The following is a 16,703-nucleotide window of genomic DNA, read 5'->3' on the forward strand; positions in this document are numbered from 1 at the left end:
CATCGGTATTCATAAAGGATTTAACACAATCATACTTAAGCTTAATACCTGACTCTTTACCTTCATCGAGTTCCCAATCTTCAGAGTTGCGTTTAATTCTTTCCAAAAGATCCACCAGAATTCAATAGTCTTCTTCATGAAAGAACCAACACAAGAAGTATCAAGCATGGATCAATCATTATGAGAAAGCCGAGCATAAAAATTCTGGATAATAATTTCTCTTGAGAGCTCATGATTGGGGCATGAATATAACATTGACTTAAGCCTCCCCCAAGCTAGAGCTGTACTTTCTCCTTCACGAGGCCAAAAATTATATATGTAATTCCGATCACGATGAATTAGATGCATAGGATAATTTTTTTGATGAACTCCAATTTCAATCGATTCCAATTCCATGATCCAATATCATCGCATAGCCTATACCATGCCAATGCTTTTCCCTTCAAAGATAAAGGGAAAACATTTTTCATAACTTCATCTCCGGGTAAACCTGCAAGCTTAAACAATCCACAAATTTGTTCCACATATATCAAGTGCATATCAGGATGTTCGGTTCCGTCTCCTGCATAAGGATTAGCTAGCAGTTGTTCTATCATACCCGAAGGAATTTCATATTCAATATTTTCAGTAGGTGCAGTAGGTGGAGGGGTAGCTAATTGTGGTTCTGGTCGAGGTGAAGATACCCCGAACAAACCCCTCAAAGGATTGTTCTCCATAGTAACAAGTGATAATAAATTTCAGCACACTATATAAATGTTTCCTTACCAAATTTCACTTACCAAAGGCGCTTCACTCCCCGGCAACGGCGCCAGAAAATAGCCTTGATGACCCACAAGTATAGGGGATAAATTGTAGCTCTTTTCGATAAGTAAGAGTGTCGAACCCAACGAGGAGCTGAAGGAAATGACAAGTGGTTTTCAGCAAGGTAATGTCTGCAAGTGCTGAAATTGTAAGTAGCAAAGTAGTTTGATAGCAAGATAATTTGTAACGAGCAAGTAACGGTAGTAGTAACAAAATTTCAGCAAGGTAGCCCAATCCTTTTGAGGCAAAGGACATGCCAAAACGGTCTCTTATGATAAGCAAAGCGCTCTTGAGGGTACACGGGAATTTCATCTAGTCACTTTCACCATGTTGGTTCGATTTGTGTTCGCTACTTTGATAATCTGATATGTGGGTGGACCGGTGCTTAGGTGTTGTTCTTACTTGAACAAGCCTCCTACTTATGATTAACCCTCCCACAAGCATCTGCAACTACGATAAAAGTATTAAGAATAAATTCTAATCATAGCATTAAACTTTTGGATCCAATCGGTCCCTTACGGAATAGCGCATAAACAGGGGTTTAAGCTTCTATCACTCTCGCAACCCATCATATAATTACTACTCCACAATGCATTCTCTTAGGCCCAAAAATGGTGAAGTGTCATGTAGTCGACGTTCACATGACACCACTAAGGGAATCACAACATACATACTATCAAAATATCGAACACATATCAAGTTCACATGATTACTTGCAACATGATTTCTTCCGTGACCTCAAGAACAAAAGTAACTACTCACAAATGATAATCATGCTCAAGATCAGAGGGGTATTCAATAGCATAATGGATCTGAACATATAATCTTCCATCAAATAAACCATATAGTAATCAACTACAAGATGTAATCAACAGTACTAGTCACCTACAAGCACCAATCTATAGTTCCGGTAACAAGATTGAACACAAGAGATGAACTAGGGTTTGAGATGAGATGGTACTGTTGAAGATGTTGATGCAGATAACCCTCCCCAAGATGGGAGAGTTGTTGGTGATGATGATGACGATGATTTCCCCCTCCGGGAGGGAAAGTTCCCCCGGCGGAATCGCTCCGCCGGAGGGCAGCAGTGCTCCTGCCCAAGTTCCGCCTCGAGACGGCGGCGCTCCGTCCCGAAAGTCCTCTCCTTATTTTTTCTAGGTCAAAATGACATATATACCAGAAGATGGGCACCGGAGGTGGGCCTGAGTGAGCACAACCCACCAGGGCGCGCCTGGGCTCCCTGGCGCGCCCAGGTGGGTTGTGCCCACTTGGTGGGCCCCCTCTGGTAGTTGTTTGCTCCAATATTCATCATATATTCCATAAAAATTCTTCGTGAAGTTTCAGCTTGTTTGGAGTTGTGCAGAATAGGTAGCCTGACGTAGCTTTTCCAGGTCCAGATTTCCAGGTGCCGGAATTCTCCCTCTTTGTGTGTGCCTTGTAAATTATGAGAGAAAAGGCATTAGAATTACTCCAAAAAGCATTATTATGCATAAAAACATCATAAATAACAGTAAGAAAACATGATGCGAAATGGACGTATCATTCGTCTGACATCCGAACGCGGTGACGAACGCGCAACCCCTCCGTTGGCACACCGAGGCCATGGACGCACCGTGGGCGTCGTCTGATGCAAACATGACTCGGCGTGCCCGCCGTGCAAGGCAGCGGGTGCGGGAGGCGGCGACAACCCTCACGACGGTGGACGTTGCGGATGCGGAGTCGCATTCTCCAGCTCCCCATATGGTGCACCAGTCCAGGGGTTGCAACCGCGTCATGGTGGATGTCGCCGGCTCGTCCCAGGACAGATCCATCATCGGTCTGACATCCACCGGCACCGTCCGGGTTCCGGGCTCAGACGAGGAAGAGTATGGCATGGGAGACAACGGCGCCTTGAGTCCCGTGAGCGGGCTCGTGTCCCATGACATACTCTACCTTGCCGGCGCTGGACAAACACTATGGGGAGCGTAGCTGGCCACCAGACAAGCTCCGCTTAAAGATCGACTTACGTTGCATGTAATAATATAAATTTAAGATTTCTAATTTAGATATCCAGTTATAAAATGAAATATTTAAGGCGTGATCAGTCACTATCATGCGGACGTGACCGGACACGTCCACGGATGTTTGAGGGAGCGGATTTGCTAAGTGCGGGTGTAGGTGCTCTAATGTCCACACAAACACGAACACCTGCGTGCGTGCAAAACCTCTCCTCTTCGGAACCCCCCAGCGGCCACGTCTTCTTCCGTATAATCAACTGAAAGGGAAACGTTCCCAGCCGGACGACCGGCCGTGCGTCGCGCCGGTCGCGTGCGCAACGTACGATCCGCGCTGATCCATTGGCTCCTGTTGCAGCCACGCGCACATGCTTGTGGGGTCCCGACCAGTTTTTTCTTTAGCTGTCAGACTGCTTTTTCCCTACACTTCTGTCTATCTCTACCCGTGTCCATTCGTTTCCTCTTTTCTTTTCTTTTGTTGCAATTGTCATGGACAGCCCGTCGAACCCCAACCGGTTGATATCGAGCTACAACCGGCGAGTTGTTTTTTAGGGACCGGCGTTATTTTTTGCTGCGATTGGCGAGGACGAGGCATTTTTTGCTACAACCGACAAGTAAATTTGCTAGGACCGGTGTGACCTTCTGCAGCTACCAGCGACGACGAACTTTTTTTTTCTACGAACGACGTGTTGTTTTGCTTGGACAAGTGATTTTTTTAGTATGCCCTGGCGATGGCAAGTCATTTTTTTGCTGGAACCGACAATCATTTTTGCTGGACCGGCGAGTATTTTTGTTGCGCCCGACAACGGCTAGCCTTTTTTTGCTGCAACCGAAGATCAACTTTGCTCGGACCTAACAAAAAATTTGTTGCGACCAGCGATCGGCAAGAATTTTGCTACGACCCGGTGATTGCAAGCCATTTTTTTGGTGCAACTGGCGTTCATTTTTGTTGGGACCAGCGAGAATTTTTGTTACGATCGGCGACCGGTGAGAATTTTTTCTACGACCCGGTGATGGCAAGCCATTTTTTTGCTGCAACTGGCATTCATTTTTGCTGGGACCAGCAAGATTTTTTGTTACGACTAGTGACCGGTGAGAATTTTTGCTACAACCCGGTGATGGCAAGTCATTTTTTTGCTGCAACCGGTGTTCATTTTCACTGGGACCAGCATGAATTTTTCTTACGGCCAACGACCGGCGAGAATTTTTGCTACGACCCGGTAATGGCAAGCCATTTTTTTACTGCAACCGGCGTTTATTTTTGCTAGGACCAGCCAGAATTTTTGTTGCGTGAGGCAACGACGTCGAGTTCCGACGGTGATGCATGGTGGCGGCACCGAGCTGCAACAGTGGACGGGATATTCATGGGAGCTGGGGTAACACGAGTCGACGAGCAAACCATCGGCGCATGGCGCTGGCAACTCGTTTCGTGCACGCGCGGGGAGTGCTTGTGAGGCGACAACAGCGAGTTGCAACCGCGATGCAGAACAGCCATGGTGAGCTATGACGGTGGACGGGGCATTCGCGGAAGCTGGGCGTCACGAGAAAAGCTACGGCGCATGCCAACCACTGCCCGTTTCATGCGGGCGGGCAACAATAATCCTAGACTCACAGGCCTATTATGGGCTTTTACGTGATTTTCTTCTAAACGAATCTCCCCTCCCCCCTATTTTCAGTGGGGGTGGGGCCATGCTCCCTCTTCTCCAATCCCTATCGCCCACGTCAGCTATCCCGTAAAACCTGTAATCGACCCGTCCGTGCGTCTAGCATTACCGGCCGGGCAAAGCGGACTCGTTTTGCATGGGATTCAACGGTTTCTGTTTTGCGTGACCCAACGTCTGAAAGGACATAGATCCAACGTTTCAGGATGGACGAATCCAATGGATGCAAGTGGACGGCGGACCGACTCAGCCGGTCGACCGGCGCAGAGTAGCGGCCCAACTGAAAACGAATCACCTCCACGTCAAAGGAAAACGAATCACCTCTCCACGACGCCACCCGCATCGACAACTCAAAACCCGTCGCCTCACTGTCACCGACCCCGGCGATCACCGGCGAACAAGGGACCAGTATACTTCTCTCTCCAAACGCGAAGATGGACGAAGGGAATGTGGCGCAGCAGCTCAAGCAGATGACGGACTTCATCCGCTTGGAAGCCGTCGAGAAGGCATTCGAGATCGAGGCCGCCGCCGCCGAGGTAACGCTGGTTTCCCCTTATATTGCGCATCTTTTCTAGATGACTGGATAGTTTCGGATCTCGGCTGCGATCGGCGAGATCCGCGTCGCGGAGGGTTGGATCTGTTGCATTGCTGCTGGGGTCGCGCACTGGAGTGGAGTGGGGCGTGGATCGGGCAGTGGCGTCATCGTAGGAGTCTGTATTGGTGGTCCATGGCTTACCGGAGTGCTTGCTGGAGTTGCCGTTTCGATCGTGTTCTCTATGGATTCTCCATCGCGTACTGCTGGACCGTTGGACATTTATGCTACTAGTAATGTTTGTAATCGTAATCTTGGGCATTGCGTTTTCTGCTGATTCTCTCGCGCCCAAATTAGCTAAATTATAGTCTACTTATGTTGGAGTGCTACTGCTAATTTAGAGATCCGTTTGTCTTGCGTTTGATAGCAAGCTCTATTACAAAAGGGTGTGCTAAGATACAATGCAAATTCAGAAGAGTGAAAAGCTAGAACTTCGGATACATGTTCCCGTGAATTACTCTGTTTCCTTCATTGAGTTATCCGTTCTTTTGGATAATTAGCATATATTAATGTTGTCATGATTTGTGTGGTGCCTTTTTGAAACTTTGAACTGACGAATGATAATTTCTCAGGAATTCCAAATCGAGAAACTACAACTGGTGGAAGCTGAAAAGAAGAAGATCAGGCAGGACTATGAAAAGAAAGAGAAACAAGTTGATATCAAGAAGAAAATGTAAAAGTTCTCATTCCCGACTGGTGACTCTGCTGTTTATTTTACAAATTGCACACTGGCAAATACTTGCTCCTCATAAGTCATTGACATTATATAAATTTTCACCTTTTTGGCACATGGCCTGCTCATGTGGGTATAAAGAAAACAGAACAGAAGAATACTCTCTGAAGTTTATTGTGTGTTACCTTATGCAGCGAATACTCAATGCAGCTCAATGCTTCCCGAATTGAAGTTCTTCAAGCTCAAGATGATTTAGTAAAGTCCGTGATGGATTCAGCACGGAAAGAGCTACTGTACCAAAGCCGAGACCATCAATCTTACAAGAAACTTCTCAGGATACTTATTGTTCAGGTCAGCAGAGTGGAATTTGCATCCTTTTCTGTAACCTGAATATGAAGCATGAATTTGTTGCAGCTATTGCAAGTAATAGCTCATATGAACCAACACACATCTCCATATGGGTTGTGAATGCATCCCTTGCTAGGCATGTACAAATGGCTGCCCTCAAGATGAGACACACGGAATTTCAGTAACTAACCGGTTCCCTTAGTGCCGCATCTACCATTTTCAAAGCCATTCCCTGGTCACCCTGGGGTGGTAGTGAATTTGAGTCGATTGTTCTCGAATTTAGTCAGCCAAAATCGCAGCACTTGATGTGAAACTTTTTTTTTCAAAAAAAAAAAGTGTTCTCCGTCTCCCTGAAGAGTAACATTTCTACTTGTTAGAATGGATTTCTAATCGTAATACTCTACTGTGTTTTCAACTTTTTGTATGTGCTAGTTTTCAAAATTTATATATGTTCTTTGATTTTACGAACTTTAGAACATAAGTAGGCAATAGTTGCATGCAAAGTAGTTGCTGTTGAAATTGAATCATTAGACTTATCTATCCCTAAGTAGAGTGACTTAGACCTGCCTTTTTTTTAATAGCCTCTATTTCCATGATTCTTTCATAATTTGAAAATTGAATGTTATTGGTGCCTGAGTATTATCTAACGCATAAAGTCACCTGACCAGAGCTTGCTGCGTCTGAAAGAGTCGGCGGTCATTCTCCGCTGCAGGAAGGAGGATCTTGAGCTTGTTGAATCGGTCTTGGAATCTGCGAGGAATGAGTATGCAGAAAAGGAAAATGTATATCCGCCTGAAATCATGGTAGACCGCCATGTCTATCTGCCGCCTGCTCCCAGTCATTACAAGGAACATGACCTGTCCTGGTAATACTTGCAATCTTCTGTGGGTAATAAGCCACAAGTCCTCATGCTCATTGAATAATAAAGTGTAGATCTGAATATCTAAAGCTTACTCTTGTACCTTTTATTTTAGCTCTGGTGGAGTTGTAATGGCTTCTCAAGACGGAAAAATCGTCTTTGAGAACACGTTGGATGCTAGACTAGAAGTGGTTTTCAGAAAGAAGCTGCCAGAGGTATGTACTGTGTTCCTTTTTGTTTGGCCTTGTCATTTCTTAAGTGATCCTGTTGAATGTCCCCTGCATGGTTGACATTTACACTCTAATGTACACAATGGGAAATAATGCAGATAAGTTTAGCATTTTAGTGTATTTAGTGTGCCTGTGGTTGGTCATAAAGCCTTTTTTTTTCGGGGATAGTAAAGCCATCTTGTTGGTGTACATATGCAACTTGCAGTTTCCATGTTCCAGCCCTGCAGTTATCCAACACAAGTACACCTTTGATCCTTTACTATATGCTGTTTTCTGAAAGAAAGAAAGACAGAAAGAAAGGAAGCCTCTTGTTGGGTCCATTGTCATGTTCCTCACTTGATCATGGTCGTCTGCCTTTAAATTATGCTGAGCATATTATATGACTGCGTAATTAGCGATATGTCTTCTCTCCTTGCTATCAACGATCTGTTAACGTTTGTGTGGCACATGTACATTTTTCAGATCCGTCAAAGCCTTATTGGGCAGGTAGCTGCATGAACAATTCTTGTAAACAGAATGCTGCACAGTTGCTGCTCGGCACCTCTTGATGATGATCTTCGAGAAATCATTTTTGTGGTTCACCAGTAATTTACACAGGCTCACTCTTTTGGTCAGGGGGAAGAACCCTTTGTCACTGATAACTCGAGACTTAATTATGCCACGCAAGCATAATAAGATGAACTACAGCATTGGGCGATTTCTCTTAATAAGGCGTCGATTTGTGTAGTGAAGCCATTTATGTGTACACGTAATTTGTTACCTTGATGAAATTGGTCTCTTCGATTTTCATATATCTGATCTAGAAGAAGTGTTGACTAACACATCGCACAGATAGCACCAGTAGGGGATGTCATGGTTGCCAGGGGTGTACCCTTGCGTGCCCTCTTTCATTCAGTCAAACGAAGTACTCCCTCCGTCTAACGCTAGTACAAAGTTGAGTCACTTATTTTGGGACGGAGGGAGTAGTACATTTCTAAAAGTGATATAATTTTTAAAATTTCTTTAAAAAAAACTTAGTTTATTTCATTGAACTAGAGAGAGTTCGGAGGTATCCTAAGGATCACCACTTTGTATCCCTAATCATGGCTAAGATGTAGCAACCATTTGAAATTATGAATAGGATAAAGCCTTTTGGGTTCAATAATCAGGGGAACAGTAGACAGAACACCTAAAATATGGAACCTCTGTTTCCCCATTATAGGTTATTTGTGTTTCGAGTAGAACGAGAGACAAGGCAAAATGATTCAAGTGTCATCTTTATTGATCATGTTCACGTATATATACAATCCCATAGGATGCATCCAAGAGAAGCGTCCGTTGCAAAAGGCGTCGATCGGGTGGAGAGGAGCAACCGTTGGGCAGTTGCCAAAGTGGCAACCGCATGCATGGTGCGGGAATGCGGGGATTCCCTTAACTAACCGCTGGGGTTAATTAGTTTTAACACTCCCCCTAATCACCGCTTAACCGTGTGTTTGATCATCATCTTGATTAAGTCTCCTCAAAAACCCTGCGGGAAAAAATGTGAGGAGTATAGTATTTGATATGTTGCCAAACTCCTGCAAACCCAGTGGGAAAAATAAGGAGAAAATGATGCAACATATAATGGTTATTGTCTCTTTTAACTCAATACGAGATGACCCATAAAGTTCAGAGGACAATAAATATGTCGTATATACTTTCCCAAAAACCCCGGTGGGGAAAACAGAGAGTATGACATATGATCTCATGTTGATATTACCTCATAAAAACCTTTATGAGAACCTATAAAATAAACTCATGAAGGAAAAAAGAGTATAATATGATGCTTTGAACAGGAACAATTCAGGAAGATACCCCCCCCCCCCCCGATTCTTGCATATTCCGAAGTCGTCATATACCAATTCCATGAACACATTTCTGGAACATAGAAGTTGGTAGAGACCTGGTGAACAAATCAGTCGCATGATTTGACGTGCAAGATATGCAATATAGTGATATTGCTTATATGTAATCTGTTTGCATCTGGGCAACACAAGAAACATTATCGTTGAGATAATGGTTGGTGGATGTAGCCATGAGGTCTGTTTCGAAGACTCTTCATAAGAGGGCTACTACACCTAGTAGGAACACTAAGCTTGTCTACGATCTGACATAGTGGGGATCTGATCGATGTATCCAATGATATCGGTGTTCACATTTATGTGAAACTGAAAAACCAGGACAAGATGTTTGATGCCTTGGAGATATCAAAAGATATTCTTAAGTACCAACCAATTGTGTTTGGTGAATCCAATGGCATTATGGAACGTTGAGTCCCAATATCTTATTTCCATCATCGCTTTGTCTAAATAGGCCTTTCTCTATCTCTAGAGAATGAACTACCATGAGAGTTATGGATGGATAAGATTTGTCCACAATGAATTTCTCCAATATATTTTGGATATAGACAACATAGTGTACCATAATGTATGAATGAAGGTGCTCAAGTTGTAGTAACGAGCGGTATCTTGGTTTTACCCAAATCCTTCATTTAAACTCCGTCATTTAGATGATTACATATATTGTCATTGCAGGAGTAATCACTGTGTATGACAGACTAACATGGATAACCATCATTGTAGGAGTAATCCTTGTGTAAAGGAACTCACTAAGTCGGTTGTACCAAATGTACCGACAACAATAAGTCATATGGTGACTTACTGATTTTTACACAATGTATGTTGCATTTTGTATTTCGATTCAGAATTGAGATTCCATTGGAAATCAATCATATATGTCTGAATCTAGTGAGCCACATGGATATGCGATCACTACATCTATCAACTGCAGAGATAGATGATTTTGTACTGCCAATGATATAAGTTATCGGAAAGAGATTCCACTCTGGAGAATAGTTGGGTATCTGCGTGAACCATTGTGCTACAATACTTGCTCTTTGTTTTACCACCTCGTTGTTCTCAATTCTGTTTCCAGAAGAAAACTGGTGTAGGTATTGCTTATGAATACCTTCCCATTATTGAGCAAGATCATTTCTACCTAGATTATACCCTTTCCTTGAGTTCAGTCCGAGTATTGTTCACACTTTGCCATGGCCATGGTCTTTGGATCTGAATCATTTGAAAGGTTTTTGCAATCTAGTTGAGAAATGTATGTCGACAATTTGTAGACTTCCGGTTATATGATTCTCCAGAATCTATATATCAATATATAGTTGATGGAAATATCGTTACCCATGGTGACTGCTCGCGATTTCCCAATGCGATTGAGTCGGGTATTCCGATGTCCCGGTCATTGTGTGCACTATGACCTGGGTTGGTGGAGGTTTCCCGTCCACTGGGTGTATACTACCCATTAGGTGTCTGTCAACGTGAAGTTGACTTGCATTTACTGATTCACAGGCCTTGATATCCTTGCTTGCGAGAAGCTAAATCCTGATGTACTATTGTCATACTTCTCCCCCTGTTGCTTTGAACGGGGAGTTGAGTGATTTTAGTTGGTATCTCCACTCTTTTCGACATATTTTTTGGGATTGTAGGATTGTATGACACCTTTATAGTCAGTAAATGAATCTGGCAAGTTATTTGCAATGTGTTGCAAATCTTCTGAACACATGGTTCAGATCTTTGAGTACGTGGACTTGAGGCAGAAATGTGTTGAACATTCCACTAATTTCCTGGCATTCTTTATGGTACTTGAAATCTCCCCCTAATGCCTGGAAATGTTCCTCATTGAATTAGCATACTGACCTTAAATAACTCCCCATGCGAGGGGCTTGAGGTATTGACGGAAATACAGTTAATCCTCACATAGATCCCAACTATATGTTGAGGGGCCAATGATGTATGCCGGGTGGTGATATCGGTATGAAACCGAATTACCGCAGATAGGAAATACTTGGTAGATATCCACATATCAAAGATAGAGGGGAATAATATTATGCAGTTCTGTCATGAGCGTGTAAAACTGCATGACTCCAACGTAAAGTTGGTAAGTTGCAATTCCAAAGTAAAGATAATGCAATGAGCTTAACTCTTTGGATAGGATTCTACCAAACCATTTTGAGTCTAGACATTAGGACAAATTGCTAAACTTCAATCCAAGGGCCATAGAGAAGGCACTCAATGAGAATTCTGCAATGTTATCCATTCAATTTGCTTGAAATCGATGTCAGGATAATGAGACAATGGTTTCGTGTGAATAAAGCACACACTTAAGACCATCATGTAGATATGTCTTTTAGAACCATGAAATACCTGAATAGTCTAGTCAATGGATGGGAAGAGCCACTTACCTCAACTTGATGCATTCAAGGAGTCTGAGTGGTTCAACGTAGACTTTAAGGTGTGCGAGCCTTAAAATTAGCTTTCCTGTGTCACTTGTAGTGCACATAACATCCATATGTTGTTAGAATTTAACATCATAATAATCATAAACTATTGGAATTGCTGATAGTTTCATTTTCAACCCAATGTCTCGATGACCAAGGCGAGTATGCCAAGTTTTTCATGTACAAGACACCCTTGAAAACTACCTCGTATGCAACATGTGCTACGGGTTGTGTCGTATGTGTAGTACAATCCAGATGATACACAGAGAATGTGCTTGCCATATCTGTTGCATGTGGTTAAGAGAAGTTATTTCTCTTTGTTGTCATCATAAGTTTCGCTATGGAAACTATTTTGACGGATACCTCCATAGCTTACTAGGGTACGAGTTAAACCTGGGAAGCAATAAAGCATCCCGACGTTACTCGAGTACCCACAGGGATAGTAAATATGACTCGAGTTGAGCCAACAAATACCTCATCGCATCTAGCGATTTTAAAATATCTCCTTTCTCTCAATGAGAGTGGAAACATTGGACTTCCCTGAGTATAGAGTTTGTGGTGCATATGTCCACAAGGCACATATCATTTTTCATCGGATTGATTCCCATAGAAATCTATATATAGACATGAAGACTCTCAATATGAAAATCACTGTCAGATATATAGAATACATACAAATGTATTTGTACCAAAGTGCTGATACAATATATTGTGATATACAATATATGATGACAACAATACTTATGTTGTTACAACATCGTAAATGGACATTAATTATATTGACCACTCAGGAGATTGAAAGACTATTCATAGCCTCCAAACATGTTGGTTGAGGCATATTCAACCATCACATTCTCTGTGCCCATAGGGTCCCGTCACAGCTGGTGATGTCGGATGGAAGGTTGATGTAAGATTCAAACCTTTGCCCTTGAGGTTCATTGTATCCCAGGAATTGCTGACACAGAATAACCAGATGCTGAGATCTGAATCTAATGCCTTATGATATATAAGACACCATTTTTCTGTTAGCGGTGTGATCCTGACAAGAGGTGAATCCAGGATTGCACATATTATCCCACGAGACACAAGAGCGATCATGATGTCCATGGCCCAGATAGGGCAGTGGTGGCCATTGAGGGCGAATGCCTCAAATTCTATAGCCATATCTTACCTCTATGGGTAAACCAAAGATAATTAATTTATGATCAGTAAATTAAAGACCATCATGGTTGATGTTGTATTGACCTTAGCAAAATTAATGGGTATTTCAAGAAGTTATCTTGAAACCATTAATGTGAATCTCAAATTGCTAAGTATGACACCTTGAAGATAATATCCAAAATGGAGTAGATCTCGTAACACTAGGGAGTATAATCTAATGAAATCAGTAGATACTCACTCGTAATGCCTTATGTCATTACTTAGAAAAATGTGAGGGAGAACACTTTGTAAAGCAATTATAATGTCAAAATGACAAAATATAGGCTTTAACAGTAGTGGTGATAATCTGCAAAGCAGTACTACCTTGTGATCCCAACACATCGATTTGAAAAACAACACTTAGAATGTTGCATCTTTATTTGCAAAAATTGAAAAACTCAATTGCAAATAGACGTATTAATCTCGACATGTGGTGAACATGGAAATATATACATCATAGAAATATTCCGGAATACATTGTACTCAACGGAGAAATAGTACTATAGAAGTACTTAATTTATCTTTGCAAGAGATCGGAAATCTCAATTGCAAATATATGTAATTAATCTCGACACGTATTAAACGTGAAGATATATAACATCAATTTAGGATCTGGAATACATTGATATTCAACAAAAGACAGTACTAGATGTACTGATTTTAACAGTTTAAAGCGGGAACTAACCATCGCTTAAAATACTGTTAAAGCACAAATGAACTAAAAGTTGAAATGTGCTAGACGGCATGTTTTAGCCGCTTGTGGGCCATGGCTTAATTACCAACCACATGCGCGTATGCCACGTGAAGGCATGTGTGGCAGCCCACGGTCTGGTCAACCGAAGAGATAAGGAAACAAGTCCTCACTAGAGATGAAATCTCCAGCGCTGGATCCCTCACTCACGGAGACTACCATAGAAATCCTCTCGCTCTAGGGGCTCCATGTACCAGTGTGCCGGAGCGGCTGCTCGACGGCGAGGTCGTTAGGAGAAGGCCGATAAGACGGCGGCGGGCGCCGGAGCGTGGCGCAGGCGGAGGAGTGGCGGGCGTCGGGGACGGCAGGCGCGACGGCCGGCAGGGTCCGCGTCGACAACCACATCGCTGGCTTCAGCTTCAACAACCGCAGGGGTTGGAGACGGCAGCGTCGCGGTTTCGTCGTCGTTGTCGCCCATTATGACGACGTCGTCCGGCCGGCCGGTGCTCAAGTCCCGACGCGGCGGTCGATGGCGGCCATGGTGCGGCCGTAAAGCCTCTCCGCGAGCTTGCTCCAGCCCGCGTTGGCGTCGGCGTGTTCTGCGAACGCCACGGGCACGAAGCCAGGAGGCCGCGGCTGAGCGCGGGAGCGCGGCGCGGCCGGGCAGCGGCCTTGGGCAGGAGGGCGCGCAGCCGGGCGGCCGGGCGCGGGGGCGCGTCGCAGCTCGGAGGCCGTGGTCTGGGGCGCGGCGCGGAGGGCGCAAGTCCGGCGGTGCGGACGAGCGCGTGAGCGCGGCCGAGGCGCGAGGCGGCCGATGCGGTCAGATGGCGATGGCGCAAGGCGCGGTGTGGCCGGGCGGAGCCGGCCACGGCCTGGCGCGGGCGGCACGCGGAGGCCGGGGAGCGGCGCTGACGCGGCCAGGAACGGCCACGGCGCGGGCGAGCGTGGCCACGGCCGGCGACGAGGGCGCGAGGCGCGGGGCCGTGCGGCAAGTTTTGAGGCCTGGTGCTCTCGGTTACGAGCGTGCTGATAACGTGTTTGGAGTAGAACGAGAGACAAGGCAAAATGATTCAAGTGTCATCTTTATTGATCATGTTCACGTATATATACAATCCCATAGGATGCATCCAAGAAGCATCCGTTGCAAAAGGCGTCGATCGGGAGGAGAGGAGCAACCGTTGGGCAGTTGCCAAAGTGGCAACCGCATGCATGGTGCGGGAATGCGGGGATTCTCTTAACTAACCGCTGGGGTTAATTAGTTTTAACAATTTGATTCGAATGTTCTCTTTTGGATAATTGAAAACCTTAGAATTTTTTCCCTATATATTTTGATTCATAGGATTGAATCCTTTAGGGACTCTTTGAATCAAAGAAATTTTATAAGAATTTTGAAGTATTAGAATCCTTAGAAATTTTTGGTATGTTGATCCTTTGGTTGCGTAGGATTGAATCTATAAGAATTTGTAGGGGAATGTAGTATTTCAAAAAATTTATCTACGATCACGCAAGATCTATCGAGGAGAAGCATAGCAACGAGCGGGGAGAGTGTGTCCACGTACCCTCGTAGACCGAAAGCGGAAGCGTTTAGTAACGCGGTTGATGTAGTCGAACGTCTTCGCGATCCAACCGATCCAAGTACCGAACGCACGGCACCTCCGCGATCAGCACACATTCAGCTCGGTGACGTCCCTTGAACTCTTGATCCAGTTGAGGCCGAGGGAGAGTTCCGTCAGCATGACGGCGTGGTGACGGTGATGATGAAGTTACCGGCGCAGAGCTTCGCCTAAGCACTACGACGATATGACCGAGGTGTGTAACTGTGGAGGGGGGCACCGCACACGGCTAAAAGATCAACTTGTGTGTTCTAGGGTGCCCCCTGTAGGAGATATGCCCTAGAGGCAATAATAAATGATATTATTTATCTCCGAGTTCATAATTATGTTTATGTTCCATGCTATAACTGCTATGGTTCTCGAGTCTGCAATAACCACGAGGCTCGGAGGAAGACTCATATGCACGTGTGGAATAATAAACGGTAAAATGTATTCCTAGTCTGGCCTCTAAGACTAGCTCAAGTGTTGCATGATGGTTATGTTTTCCTGATCATGGGCATGTCTATGTCAGCAACCTTGAGGGCATAATGTTAAGAGAACATTTGTGTTGAATCGACCCGGCATGATGTTATGCTATAAGATTCATTCGTCACAAGTTTATTGGTACATAACACAGAGATGGTTAACGTTTGCATGATTCCTTAGACCATGAGAGTATCGAGTTTCTTCATGCTTGCTTCATGAACTTTGGGGTTTGTTAAACGTCATCCGTAAATGGGTGGCTATTACGGCGGCTTACGGGTTCATGGAAAAGTGTGTCAAGTAACTTGATAGCTCAAGATTGGGATTTGCTCCTCCGACGATGGAGAGATATCTCTGGGCCCTCTCGGTGTTACGGTATCCATCATCGTCTGGCCAGACACTTTGTGATTTGATCACGGGGATGCCGGAACACGATAACGAGAAAAGAGAACAATACCGGTAACGAGGTAACTAGCATAGTGGACAAGTTGTTGATCCACGGGAATGCCAACATGTCTCACCTCGGGTATTTGTAACATATCGCGAAGCAACAGGAATAGCACACGACAACTGGAGGTTCACTCGAATATTTATTCGTGTGGGTATAGGGGTCAATATGGGTGTCCACGGCTCCGATGTTGATCATTGATCGGAAGGGGTTCCGGGTCATGTCTATACTTCACCGAACCTATAGGGTCACACACTTAAGGGTCATCTATCTGCTGAATACTAGACAGGGAGTCTGAGAGAAAATCACCGAAAAAGTTTCGGACACCGAAAAGTTTCGGACAGCGGAATCGTACCGCAGAGAGAGGTCATCGGATAAGTTTCGATGATACCGAAAAGTTGTTTCGGGATACACCATTAAGTCAAATTGGTTTCGGCACATGCCTGATAATTCTTGGAGGATGCCAGAATCATTCTGGAAGCTTTTTGGAATTTTCTGAGATAAAAACCGGAAATGTTCTGGAGCTGCCGGAGCCACTTCATATGCGTTTCGCAGATGAAAATCACTAAAACCGGAATTGTTTCGGAACGCGTTGAAAATCATTTTAGTGGGTACTGGAAATGTTCTTAGCCCACATAAATATTTTCAGTTCGATCAGACGCTGAAAAATGTCGTCGTGAATAGTGAAAATCAGCTTTATGGTTACTTTATGGAAAGCCACCTTTTGGGGCTTTGCTCCAAAAGATCTTGGGGATGACATGGATGGATAGGAGCCATTTTTTGGGCCCCTCATGAGGGTGTGGCCGGCCACATGGGGTATCCCCC

General features: G+C 44.4%; 1 protein-coding gene across 1 annotated transcript; it reads left to right on the plus strand.

Annotated features, from left to right (window-relative positions):
* The first annotated feature begins 4,700 nt into the window (after positions 1-4,700).
* On the plus strand, positions 4,701-7,947 carry LOC109769328 (V-type proton ATPase subunit E). Its single transcript, XM_020328081.4, has 6 exons — positions 4,701-4,992; positions 5,621-5,721; positions 5,916-6,072; positions 6,738-6,934; positions 7,044-7,143; positions 7,621-7,947. The coding sequence occupies exons 1-6, from the start codon at positions 4,891-4,893 to the stop codon at positions 7,654-7,656; spliced, it is 693 nt and encodes a 230-aa protein (XP_020183670.1). The 5' UTR covers positions 4,701-4,890; the 3' UTR covers positions 7,657-7,947.
* Positions 7,948-16,703: the final 8,756 nt, after the last annotated feature.

Source organism: Aegilops tauschii, chromosome 3, assembly GCF_002575655.3.
Source record: "Aegilops tauschii subsp. strangulata cultivar AL8/78 chromosome 3, Aet v6.0, whole genome shotgun sequence".
Taxonomy (NCBI): Eukaryota; Viridiplantae; Streptophyta; class Magnoliopsida; order Poales; family Poaceae; genus Aegilops; species Aegilops tauschii.

Excerpts from the sequence above, each read along its gene's own strand:
- LOC109769328 (XM_020328081.4), top strand. The coding sequence starts at position 4,891 with ATGGACGAAGGGAATGTGGCGCAGCAGCTCAAGCAGATGACGGACTTC. Across the intron at positions 5,722-5,915 it reads GTTGATATCAAGAAGAAAAT|CGAATACTCAATGCAGCTCA; the intron begins GTAAAAGTTCTC and ends TACCTTATGCAG. Across the intron at positions 6,935-7,043 it reads AAGGAACATGACCTGTCCTG|CTCTGGTGGAGTTGTAATGG; the intron begins GTAATACTTGCA and ends CTTTTATTTTAG.